At 40.6% G+C, this 13019-nt stretch overlaps 1 protein-coding gene across 1 annotated transcript; it reads left to right on the forward strand.

The window, feature by feature from the left end:
• The first annotated feature begins 3306 nt into the window (after window positions 1–3306).
• On the forward strand, window positions 3307–12372 carry cxcl14 (chemokine (C-X-C motif) ligand 14). The gene is made up of 4 exons (XM_068595336.1): window positions 3307–3670; window positions 5308–5413; window positions 9600–9713; window positions 10613–12372. The coding sequence occupies exons 1-4, from the start codon at window positions 3607–3609 to the stop codon at window positions 10626–10628; spliced, it is 300 nt and encodes a 99-aa protein (XP_068451437.1). The 5' UTR covers window positions 3307–3606; the 3' UTR covers window positions 10629–12372.
• The last annotated feature ends 647 nt before the right edge of the window (window positions 12373–13019 follow it).

Genomic DNA, 13019 nt, shown 5'->3' on the forward strand with positions numbered 1-13019 from the left:
AGATATTCATAGTGATGCCTCAGGCTGGAGAAAGAATTTGATATCAGGTGTTTTTATTATTTCGTTCCACCACTAAACAATCAGGAATATTTTCTGTCTTATAGGAAACCAAAACTTGGTGGAGGGGATCTTTGGCATTTTTGAAACAATTCGTTCTGGATGCTTTTGGCAAGTGGTTTTGACGAATGTGATGCCTTGTTTCGTGGAGCAAGAAGAAATGAAATATATGCATTTATAATGACATTTTTCTCCAAATGTGTATATTTTGTAATAATTAAATGAAATAGGAAAGAGTAACTTTAGTCTTGAACTGCTCACCACTCTGTATGCATAGTCTCTGAGGGGATCCCTTGACCCGTTGAAAACTGTGGAGCTAATGTTGGCTCCAGACCTCCTCTTCCCTGTGTTTAAGTGTTTTTCCCTGTGTTTGAGTCGTCGTAGGAACCCCAAATTAATTCCAATACTTGTGTTTATTGTATGCATTTGTTCAGCAAAAAAATAAATAAATGTATATCTGCAAATAAAAAACCAGAACCAGATTACCCAAAACTGCCTCCTGGAGTGGTCAATAAGACGCCTTTTTGGAAAGATTAGAATAAAACTAAGCCTTGGCCTGTTGGGAAGGAGTTTCAGTCAAAAAACTGTGTCGTTCGGTTCCAAAAACAAGAAAAATGATGTATTTTATGCCAAAAGATTGTCTGAATAGGGCATGCTGGGACTTAAAATGGGCGCAGAAAGGATTTTTGCACATGGTTTCCAAAAGTTGAAGTGGGCATTTTCAGTTGTTTTTTTTAACATTCAAGTACTTTAAAGCAGTAAATCTCAACCAGGCATACCTCTACACTTACTGGAGAGTACGTGGAAAGTTAGTGGAGTAGCTCGGCTAGTTAGAAAAACAAAATCAAACTATATAATTGTGTCGTGTAGGAGGAAAATGGAAACTTAACAAACGTTACATTTAGAGGGATCTTGATCTGTGAAACATTAACCGTCACGACAATCAGTGAAGTACCAGCATGTCTCATTCTCCAACGATGTAATTAATTTTGCAGGTATTTTAAGTATTAAACTAATTGAAAGGTTCACATTCAAAGATCTAAGGTGGTATATCTTGGAAGAAAAAATGGCATTTTGTCACAATATCTACTTTTATATAATGAATAGTGTTCATAACATCTAGTTTAATGTATAATCCAATGAAACATTTGGAACATAATGGCATGGTGTGGATGAAGGGAACATCAGACATGAACATAAAACTGCTTTACAAATTTAATTACCAGCTATTTGTGAGGGAAATGGGCTCCGGCCTCCTGGTAGCATCTGTTTAAAGTATTGATACAAGTATCCTATCATGTCTTTAGAAATAAACGCACTGTTTCTGATATTTTCAATGTCCGCAGGGTTGTTTTTTCGTTTGTGATCATCAAATAAGACTTTCTCTCCACCAGCATCTTCAGCTGATCAAAAATGACAAATGATGTGATTTTCATCAACGTTTCCAGACGGATTCTTTTTTTGGCGCAAATCAGTTGCAGTCTATTTATTTAACTTCAATTCCTCTCTTTCCTTTGGTCTTCGGTGAAGCCGAGGTGATCTAATGGATTGAGACAACAGATGTCCGCCTGATGATCAGTCACTCCAGCTGTAGACCGCAACAGACAGCTCACCGATGTCTTTTATCCCGAGATCAAAGCGACCTGGGACGGGTTCTCCTGCAGCATCGGTGTCCTGCAGGGGTCGCGGACATCTTAATCCATCATAGTTTGCCTTAAATGATAGCTGCCGTCATGTCCCGCTGTCGTTTACTCGATAACCCGAGGACGGAAGGAAGGATTGGCGAAGGTTTCCTGCTGCTGGTTAAAGCCAGATGCTGAATTCAAGCTGGATTCACTAGATTTGCTCATTTCTCAGACTGGAAATTAGACATTTTCACCGATGTACACGCTTGTACTTGTGTACATATTCACACACAAATATAAATATGAAGGCATGGACAAACTGTACACACACACACACACACACACACACACACACACACGCACATGTTGCAGAGAGACATTTCATGGCCGCTGGTTTGAGTGATGACAGCAGCTGACTACATCAGTGTTGAGGGCAGGGAGGTTAACGCACACAAAGACACACACAGAAGACACACAAACACACATACAAATCCCTCGTGATGCAGGACGCCGATAAATCCGGTTTAATCCTGTGGTCAGAGCGTCCCAGGTGGGTGGGGTCAGTCCATCTTCTCACAGCTATCTCTTACAGGCCGACGGTTCAGCCGGTTGGCATCCCGATACAATGGCGGCATTTATTCACGCTCACAACATAATATCGAGCGAGCATCATCAAAGACGGTGTCGAGGGACTTCCCGAGGGGTCGCCAAATACATTTGCAGAATTTGTTCCACAACCTGTTGTTTATGATTTGTGTCCGCAGTACACCTTTGAGCCACACGAGGATCATGAACGTGATCATGGTCGCCTACTTGTAACATTTAATACATGAAAGGTTAACTTAGAGTCGGTTTGTTTTACAGAAAAGAATAAATGAAAAGAGATAATATGTTAACGCTGCCTAAATGTATTTCTTTACTTATATATGAACTTCTTAAGGAAACGACTTCATCTTTACTCTTCTTTTACTCTCCTGTGGCTGGTGGACCTTCAGGTTTGGATTCATGTGTTGACGTAGAATGGGAACCTGTTTCTGTGAACAGAAACATTCATATTCAAAGACATATTGACTGTCAAGTCAGTGTTGACCCACATAGGCTGCATGTCGCTGACACACACACACACACACACACACACACACACACACACAGAGAGAGAGAGAGAGAGAGAGAGAGAGAGAGAGAGAGAGAGAGAGAGAGAGAGAGAGAGAGAGAGAGAGAGAGAGAGAGAGAGAAAAGCGACCGCGGAGATTTGAAAAAAAAAAAGTATTGACGACTCTTGTCGCCAATCGTCTCGGCGTGACGTCATCTGCCTGCTTCTATCCATGACAATGAGGACAGGAGCTGCAATAAACGAGCTGACCATCCACCCTCGTGTGTTTTCTATCGGGTGGACAGAATGTGTGTTGTTGAGTTGTTGTGTTTTCGCTCCCTCCATCCTTTTCCGTGTTCACTCCACTTCTCCCCTTGCAGGCCACAAGTGTTTGATTCGCGGTCTGGCCGTGCATATAAATGAGGAGGGGGACAGCGGGCTGCTTTTTATAAGAGCTGCTGCCCGCCTCTCTCCAGAGAGAGAGAGAGAGAGAGAGAGAGAGAGAGAGAGAGAGAGAGAGGCTCATCCAAGCGCAGGACGCACAGGCGGAGTTGCACAATCAGCGCTCCAAAGAGACTCCGCAAAAAAAACAAAAACAGAAGAAGAAGCAGAAGCAGAGAGCCTTCAGCAGCTCCTTCAGCTCTGACAGCCAACCCGTCACTGCAAGTGGATTTTATTTGCACCTCGAAAGACTTTGTGTTGATTTGTTTTTTTTGTTTTTCTTCCATTCCCGTGTGTTGTCGAGAGTTCGGATTTTTTTTTTTCTTTTTGGAGCTTGTTTTTTTGTCTTTTAAACATACATATATATATTTTTGTTTAACTTGTGAAGCCATGCATCGGTGCACAGCGGTGCTGCTGCTGTTAGTGGTGGCCTTGTACGTCCTGAGCACAGAAGGTAAAAAAAAATATAACATGTTGTTTTCATTCGTTCATTCTTAATTGGAGTTTGTAATCTGTAATGCTTTGGTGTTGAAGTGAAAAACAAACAAACAGCCGCACGTGACGCCTCGTTTGCCTTTTTTTTTTTTTTAACGTGTGCATGAAGGGAATGAAGCCTAAATTACATTGTTGCCCGTCCAGAGTTTGTGAGTGAAGTTGACGCCAACTCGAGTCTCCGGCACAGGTTGAGGAAACAACAGCTCAGCGAAAAGGCCTCAGAGGAGAGTTTGCTTGTTCACAGAATAACTGTTGACATCCTCCAACACGCCACCTGCGCTTTGTTTCTAACTTTATTTCATCTGTGAACATTGAGAAGAGCGTAACGTTACGCCACTATATGGACTGCTGTAGTTGGGGGAAACCAGACCTCATAATGAGCCTTGTTCTGGCATTCACGAGCCTTTTTTACACCCTGAACACACCACTCCGGGACTCCGGGACTCTGGCAAGACCAGTGGAGCTCACCATGTGAAACTGAAATAATTGAACGCCAATGTTCATGGTACAGGGAGGGAATGAAGAGACATTGTTATGAAAAACGCTTTTTAACTTCAATAGGATCTCTCTAAATAATCTGTGGAAAACTTTTATGCAAATTCCTATGATGTAAATCAACTGGCATGGGGAAACCGATAACTTGCAAATAATCAACTTACACTTAAGTCACTTGAATTTCTTCATTTTTCGGTAGAAATGTTGTGTTATCCTCATCACCAATACGGCAGCATACGGAGGAGTAATCGGGTGCATGTCTTTAGGAAGTAGACCCTCTCTCTTCCTATAGACTGAAGCCATTTACAGCCATAGAAGAAGAAAATCCTGTTACACAGCATCCATGATACGTTCCCCTCAGTGCGTCTGCGCTCCAGACAGATTTAAGGACGGAAAGCAGGTGATGGATGAAGGGAACCTTGGACCATCCAGGTCATCGCCTCCCATCACGAATATACAACCCAGAAAAACTCATTTCCTCTGTCGTTAGGTACTCTGCAGCGTAACGTCACACTCGAGAGCATGGACCTCCAGAAGATGTGGGACTGAAATAAATACATATTTATAGATGTGTGACGTTGAAATGAAGCGTTTTCGCCTCCGTTAAAGCTGTTAATGTGAGGTGTGTTGTTGGTCTGAGAGGGCAGAGAAAGTGAAGTTTCTTGAATCCATAAATCCTCCTGAGATGCTCAGGATTTTTTTTAAAAAGCAAATCAGTTCATACTGCTGAGGTGCGTCCAACAATTTTATGAACTGGCACACAATTTATGAATTACAACGACATGCAAATTGGAAGAACTCTCACAATGCCATGTTCATCACTGAGTCATATTTTGTACATTTTTAAACATATTCATGTATGACTTCCTCCTTGATTCAAACTAATGAGTACTTTAATATTCCTCCGGTTGTCGGTGTGTCATATGAAGATAGACTGAGGGCTGACTCAGAGCTGTGGATTCATAAAAACTGAACTTTTCCATCACTTCAGTGTCACCGTGACTACAACTTTAACAACCTCTTTCTATAGAAACCGCAACGTTACAAGTTCACCATGTTTACCTGTTGTCTGACACGCCCGTGTGTTTGATTCCTCGACAGCCTACAAGTGCAGGTGCACCAGAAAAGGACCGAAGATCCGGTATAAGGATGTGCAGAAGCTGGAGATCAAACCCAAGCATCCGTTCTGCCAAGAGAAGATGATATTGTGAGTGAGACTTTTATTCTCCTTTCAGTCTCTCTGTCTTCTTTCTCTCTCTCCGCTCGGTGTCTTTATTGTTTTTCCATCTCTGGCCTTTTCTTTGCTCTTCTTCCTCTCCTGCGTTGTCTTTTCCTTGACCTCTTGACCTTTTCCCGCCCGTCTCTCCTCATATATATCTGTTTCTCTGCTGTGTTTTTCCTCTCTACCTGTGCCTGCATGCTCTACACGTCATAATAAAGCAGTATTTGTACCTGCTTGACACATAGGATAAACTCCACAGCCGTGACTTTGCTTTGACCATGAAAAAAAAACCATTTGGCAGTAATAATCCAAACATTCTGTCGTCTTTGCTTCGAGCACTTTGGAAGATTTACAGTGTGATGATGAATTGATGATATAATGGCGGCCCCGACAGTCAGGAGCCGCGAGTTGTTTATTCCTTGGAAAGGTGGGGAGGAAAGCGACACAACTTTCCAGAACTTTCTACATGGGAATCTAACGACCATCACACATAGGATCCTGCCACTTATTGCCTCAGAAGGTCTATTTCTTGGGGCATTGTTGCATTGACCCGCTGTGTCACGTACACTTTGAGTTTGCTGGAAAGCCGCATGATAACGAGGCCTCTCCTTCCAGGGGAGAGAGAAACGTTGAATACGTTACCTTTCATATCGTGTATAACCTACAGTATGCCGTATATTATTTTTACTAGACTCCCTCGGGATGGAGTTTTATACGTGTCCGGAAATGTGGGCCGTGATTTCCGTGTGGAATTCATTTGAAGTTTCATGTCAAAGCGACACGCAGGGACAGCAGATGGGGATGTTATGTCAGCCTCCCCAGAGTCTGTGCTGTGTTCACGGGACAAACTGTGCTGCCACCTGCTGGCAAATTATACTTTTACACAGAGAGCACTGGGAAAAGCTGATTATGGGGATGTGTCATACGGCAGGAATCTGTTTCTTTTAGGGACAAATATTGCAGAGTTAAGGCATGAATCAAGATATATGGAGGATTATATAAGGTTTACATAAGTCTCCAGGTAATGAATGTTAGTCAATGTAATGTCTCTAGAGAGGTCAAGATGTTTTGAATGAACACTGATGACATTTAAACCCTTTATTTAAGAATATCTCTTTATGAAAGTTAGATGAATCATATTAGATTGATCCCAAACGATTAGTTTCTTGTTAATGTTAATGGATAGAAACATATTCTGCAACTATTTTAGCTAGATACCTTTTATTTAAGTTAGATATCAAGTACACAAAATGCTTTACAGTTTGCTTGTTTGATCTACTTCACTCTTTATACATAGTTTTCAGCTTTAAAGCATTTTAGATTTTTGGATTTCAGACGGTACAAAACAAGCAATTTAAAAATGTCTCCCTGGGAACATTTAATTCATTTTTCATTCTTTTTTTTAACCTTTTTTGTGAGGTGATCAATCTTAAAGATAATGAGAACAAATCAGTTGTTGGACCAAGTATCATTTTTTTTAAAGTTGATGCTCTATAATGGGCAACTATCATTAAAGCAACCTAACAATAAAGTGACATAGCTTGATTAAAAAGGTTTAACTTTTAATCAACCAAAATGAGTCACGGGAACACAACTCAAGTTGTTGCGTTTTGCTGTGTTTGTGCCTAAAATGATATTAAAGAAAAAGGAACACAAACAAGCTCGTGTTGTGTTTTCAAAGACGACGCAGCCAGACATGAGACGGGGTTAATGGGGGGACGCAAACAAAACACACTAGAAGTGCTGGAATTGGTCAACTTCTGCTCCCAGATCTGTTTCTGGGTGAGGGTGTGTTACCCGCCTCGCAGCCGTTACTTCAGGCTGCTCCATTAGCATGAGATGGAGGCCACCAGCAGCTGGTGCCCAGTGAGAAATGAGCCTCAGCGGCTCCGGAAAGCCCCAGAAACAAGAAGAGTGGGAGAGAAATGAGCAGAGCCCCTTCTCTGGCCTTTGTTGTGGCCGCTTGGCTTACGGCTCTCGCTTTGGCATTCTGGGCTACCACTCCTGATCCACACACACACACACACACACACACACACACACACACACACAAGCCCTGAGCCACACAGTGACCCTGTTCTCTCCTCATTCCTTTTCTTTCTCCCCCTTCTCGTTTCCATTCAGAGTTTTTTCTTCTTCTTCTACTTGATCTCTTTTATATTCCCCTTTTCCCCCTCTTTTCATTCCTATCGCTCAGTGGTGAACTGTGTCTCTCTTCATCAGCTCGTCTTTTGCTGCCTTTCTCCAGAAGTAATGATGCCGAGCGATATGAACACTTAGAAACGCCAACGAAATAGGATTACACCAGCATTAACGGCGAAATATGTTAAAAGTGTGCAGAATAACTCATTTTAGAGTCATAGTATATAATGGGATTAGTTTAGCAGATTCTAGTGGTTCATTAACATGTTGAAAATTGTTCATCATAAGTAACTTGTTGCTGTCAAATGAGTTCAATTAGATAGAAAAGTGCAATATTTCCTGTTTTAATGCAGTGGAGGAGCAGAATACTGCCATATTCCTTGCATAAGTCGCTCAGAGCCTGTCCTTCCTCCCCCTGTGCTTATGAAACATTTTGCTCACCACATTAGCGCCAGTGGCTGCTCTCCGGCTGCCCAGGTGAATGATAATGAGGAGCAACCGAAGCTCAAAGTAACACAGTAATCAGGTTGTTTTTTATTTCCGCCTCTGCTGAGCGGCCGCGAACAAAACCGTTCAGGGTGCGTTTATCAGTGTGGGCTTAAAGATATGAGTCCATTGGCATGCACGCGGACAAAAGCACTTTAATCTGGTCTCTGTCAAACACACACTCAGAGCTCAGTTCCTCCAGAACAAAGCGTGGACAGCTGCCTCTCACGGGGCAAACAAAGTGGCAACTGAATGAAGAAGAAAATAGATGCAAAACTCTTTAACTCAAATCCTTACAACTACTGAATGCGACAGGTTTTTTTTTTTTAAATTGAGAGTCAAGTCTTTTCTCTCCCAGTCAACTTATTTAGCATTCATGGTTTGGCTGAGCCTTTGAGCGTGTCACTCGATGGAGAGGCCCCATGGCATGCTGGGTGTTTTTCCCACATCTCCCTTGTTTGGCCTGACTGTGCCACATGCAGGCAGACTGTCTCCACCGTCGCCTGTTAAGCGGAGGGTTACAGAGAGAGCAATAGATTCAATGAGCCTCCATGTCACATTTTTCCGTGGCAGCTCCATAATATTCCTCCATTGCCAAGTAACGGGCCGCCCGGGGCAAGCAGGTCTTTTGAAGCGCGCGATGGTTGTTGAATGCAGGTCAAGATTTGGGGCAAAAACATGTCAAATGTGACCAACAACTCACACTGGCTTTCAGATCCTTGTAAAATACCCCCCAATCAGTATTTCCACCCCATTCAGACCCTTTTGTAACGCGTACACAAAAAAAAAGTTCCCTTTAACTCGGCTCCTGTGGCTCTCATCCTCCTCTCACACTATTGAAGACTACACAGTTGTTTATTTCTCCAAACGTATCATGCAACCTAATTAAACTAGTTTGGAGCCAAATCATTGGAGTCGAAATGTAAAATATGTATTGTTTATTATCTAAAGAAATCTCTAAATCACAATACACTAGCAAACAATTTGTGGTACCATGGTGTTATTACTAAATATATGTAAGTGGCATGGTGTTATTAGAGAATATATCAACATAAGATGGTGTTATTAGTGAAAATATGGAAATACCATGGTGTTAGATAATATATGGAAATAGCATGGTGTTATTAGTGAAAATATGGAAATAGCATGGTGTTATTAGTGAATATATGGAAATAGCATGGTGTTATTAGTGAATATATGGAAATAGCATGGTGTTATTAGTGAATATATGGAAATAGCATGGTGTTATTAGTGAATATATGGAAATAGCATGGTGTTATTAGTGAATATATAGAAATAGCATGGTGTTATTAGTGAATATATAGAAATAGCATGGTGTTATTAGTGAATATATGGAAATAGCATGGTGTTATTGGTAAATATATAGAAAGTTCAGCCTGCTGTCTTGTTATTTGGAGAACATTAGTGTTTATTGTCATGTTATTTCTGTACTTTGCAAAAAATTACAAGTGATTTTGTAGTTATAGATTTTGATAATATCAGAAGATCATTGAACTTTTTTCTTGTTTGCTCCGCCTCGCAGTGTGACGATGGAGAACGTGGCTCGGTTCAAAGGGCAGGAGTATTGTCTTCATCCCAAACTTCAGAGCACCAAGAATCTGGTCAAATGGTTCCGCATCTGGAAGGACAAGCACAGGTAATAATCATATAATCATTTGTTTTACTGACGTTTGAACTCATGGTATTCTCATCTGACACCCCATGGTTTAGTTGTGTTGATTATCATCGTAGCTGAGGGGTTATATATATAGTCTGCATGCGGTTTTGCAAAAATGACCTAACCATGCGACAAAACAACTATGACGACATAGTTGTCATTAAAAGCAGCTATAGTCAATATTTATAATGGATCAAATGTGTTATGTAACTGTTATAACACAACTGGGCAGCTCCCTAAAGCTTTACAGTGTCTTTTTTGTTGTTTTTCTGGAGCATTTGTCATCATAAGAGTCCAATATTTCCCTCAGGGCTCAGTAGAGACAAAACAGTGCTGAAGGGAGAGTTAAATATTGGATTTGCATTCATCCGATGACAAGAAACACAACTTCAAATGAATGTTAATCTTGCTCCAGGACAACTGGATGCACAAAAAAAGACAACTGCATCGATTTGAAAACATGCCAATGTTCACAGCGTGTTTCTGCCGAGGTCCTCTGATGAGACACATCCTCTCGTTGGATTTCGTCCTATTAGATCCTCACAACTCGTTCTGCTCTGCCGGCCACACAGCCCTGCCTAGACCTCGCCCTGTGGCAACTCTGTGACGCTTTATTGATTCCTTTTGTCCAAATTTCCTCATTTGCCCTCCACCGCGGGGACGGGAGAGGTCAGGGTCAACCTCAGACCCTTCAAAAAAACGCTACAACCGAGCGTTTGCAGAGGGACTCTGTGCGTTACAGGGTGATCAAACTGATGTCCTGCCACAAAGACCAACAAGTGAACTACAAGAAACTCAAGGACAACACCTGGTGAAGGAGGCTGATGACGCTGGCAGAAGTCACAAAGAAATTAACTCTTCTTTTGTTCCTTCCTCAGGGTGTACGAAGCCTAAAAGCTCCGCGCGTGTGGATCAAGTGAGACAAAAAAAAAGATGACAATACCACCAGGAGACTGTTTTTTTTTGCCAAGTACAAGATGTGATCTGCAATCAAACTGTACTTCTTCCCTCATCTGCCTGTGATCTGTCGAGCATCTTTAGTTTGTTTATATCTCTCTATATATATATATATATATAAGCCGGTGGGCTCGTTTTAGTTCACTCACCGCTCCAGTCTTTGCAACTGTAGTTGTAGTCATGTAGTGGACGAGCGACCGCCATCTGTGTTCACACAGTCGTAGGTTTGTTCAGTTGTTACTTAAAGGGACTTCTCTTCTGCTTTTAGGCTTCTTTCAAAGTGAAGAACGTATCATTCTGAAGAAACGGGCAAACCTTCCTTTCAACAAAAAAAAAGATGAAGAAAAAAAAAAGAAGATATATATATATACACACACAGTGTGGGTATTTTAGTTTTTTCACTACTCTGTTTTCAGTTAAGATACCAGTGTGTGTGTCTACCATGTCCATGTCACGTGTGTCAAACAAAAACTACTCTGCAGCATCAATTTTGTAAAATATTAGAGTGTAGTTTCAATAGATAATAAAGAATACAAATAGTTCAATTGTGCCGTCCCTGCAAACAGTGGATTTTAAAGCATTGGAGTTCATTAAAATACACGAAGAAAACAACAAAGAACTATCTTTGATGTACATTGATGTTTTATTTTGAAATAAATGTGTAATGAAGCAATATCTCATCCAAACATGACCGCTGTATTGAGCTGCGTATCATAGCATCCTGAAGGGATAAGGCTCATGATATTCTGGTATCGTGTTAATGTAAACATATATCCCATGGAAATATTCTAAATCAACAAATGTCTGTGTCCCATTTGTTCCTATTGAAGACGTACATTTATAGAAACAAGTCAGGAATAAATGCTAAACATTGTTGTAAACAGTTGACCACTGTAGTTTTTAGCAAACGTCACTCAAACGGGAATTTGTTGGGGACTATTTTTAGCTGCGTATGAATACACATTGGGTGCTCCAGTGGCAACAGATGGTGTCTCCAAGCGGTGCAACGGTGAGACTCACTGATGTGTTTTTGGATAAACTTTGGATAAATAGACTCCATCAGGACCCGGATACAAGCAATACTTGTGAGTCAGATGGATTCATTGTTGGTTTTAATTTTTCTCTCATCATAGAATTTATTGACAATAACAAAAGAATATTACCTTACCTCTGAACGGTCTCATTATTTAGGTGATGACACTCTGCTCTTTCACAGTCTTATCTCTCCTCCTGTAGATCTCTTGAACAATAACTGTCATATTATTCTATATGCTGGGGATACACTTGGTAATAATGACTGTTGGGTGTTGTTTTGTTGCCACCAAACAGAATTCACACACAACTATTATCTGCATATATACAAAAACACTGCGTTTTGTTTACCTTTTTGAAGAATGTGCATTACTCTTGTTTTATATCGTATATATCAATATATATAAAAAAGCATTTTGTAAATGGACCAGTATAGCCTATATGTTAGTAAGAATGGATTCACCTTAAGACTTTATAGCATCGTGTATATTGCATTACTGCATTGTGGTTGTTTTTTGCTATTTAAATCTTGGTTTGGGAACAGACATTTGGAGGGTGAGGGTTTGGACCGGCCACCAAACACACAGTCAAACATTCCATTGAGTGTAAAACAATAAACACAGCAATAAAGTGTCTATAGAGCAGCTCATGTTTGTGTTTGATTGACTGCACTTTGATAGAAAACTGAAACAGAGGAGAATCAATGCTGTTGCAGATATAGAGGAAGGAAGATGGCCCGCTTTCAAACTGAAGTGCTGTGAGACGAGCAGTCCACCAGGGGGCGCTACACACCAACGGGTTTTTATCAGGCGAAGAGCAGGAGACAGTAATGGTAACAGATGTTAAACAACACAGAGATAGTTTTAGATTCCAGTGCATACTTGTATAGACAGAAAGAAACAAATTAACACGTATATATTGAGGTAATATAGGCAAAAATATCAATATTACAATTTCCTGGGGAGCTGTTTATATCGTCAGTAAAATTGGTGATTTTAAGAATCCTAAAGATGATAATTAGACATTTTATAACTATCTTTATTTAAAAGACAGCACATTCATCACATGTATTTGTCATTAAGAGGTGGACACATTAAAGTGATTTCACAAATAATATTAAATATGATTTATGGATGGAGAAAAATCAAGGTTTATGGCAGATTATTGAATTTTAGATTATCTAAATCTAAATCTGACGAGTGTGTTTACTGATATAACATGTCAAACTGTATGTTTTTGGGCAGTGCAAAGACTGGTGAGTACTTTAATTCAACATAAAGAAAGTCTCAGGTTAGT

The sequence above is a fragment of the Clinocottus analis genome, unplaced genomic scaffold (genome assembly GCF_023055335.1).
Source record: "Clinocottus analis isolate CAN_PGR_092001 unplaced genomic scaffold, fCliAna1.0.p SCAF_10, whole genome shotgun sequence".
NCBI lineage: Eukaryota > Metazoa > Chordata > Actinopteri > Perciformes > Cottidae > Clinocottus > Clinocottus analis.

Bases quoted from the DNA above. Each gene is read 5' to 3' on its own strand.
- cxcl14 (XM_068595336.1), top strand. From the start codon at position 3,607: ATGCATCGGTGCACAGCGGTGCTGCTGCTGTTAGTGGTGGCCTTGTAC. The intron at 3,671-5,307 runs GTAAAAAAAAAT...ATTCCTCGACAG, and splicing joins GTACGTCCTGAGCACAGAAG to CCTACAAGTGCAGGTGCACC. The intron at 5,414-9,599 runs GTGAGTGAGACT...TCCGCCTCGCAG, and splicing joins TGCCAAGAGAAGATGATATT to TGTGACGATGGAGAACGTGG.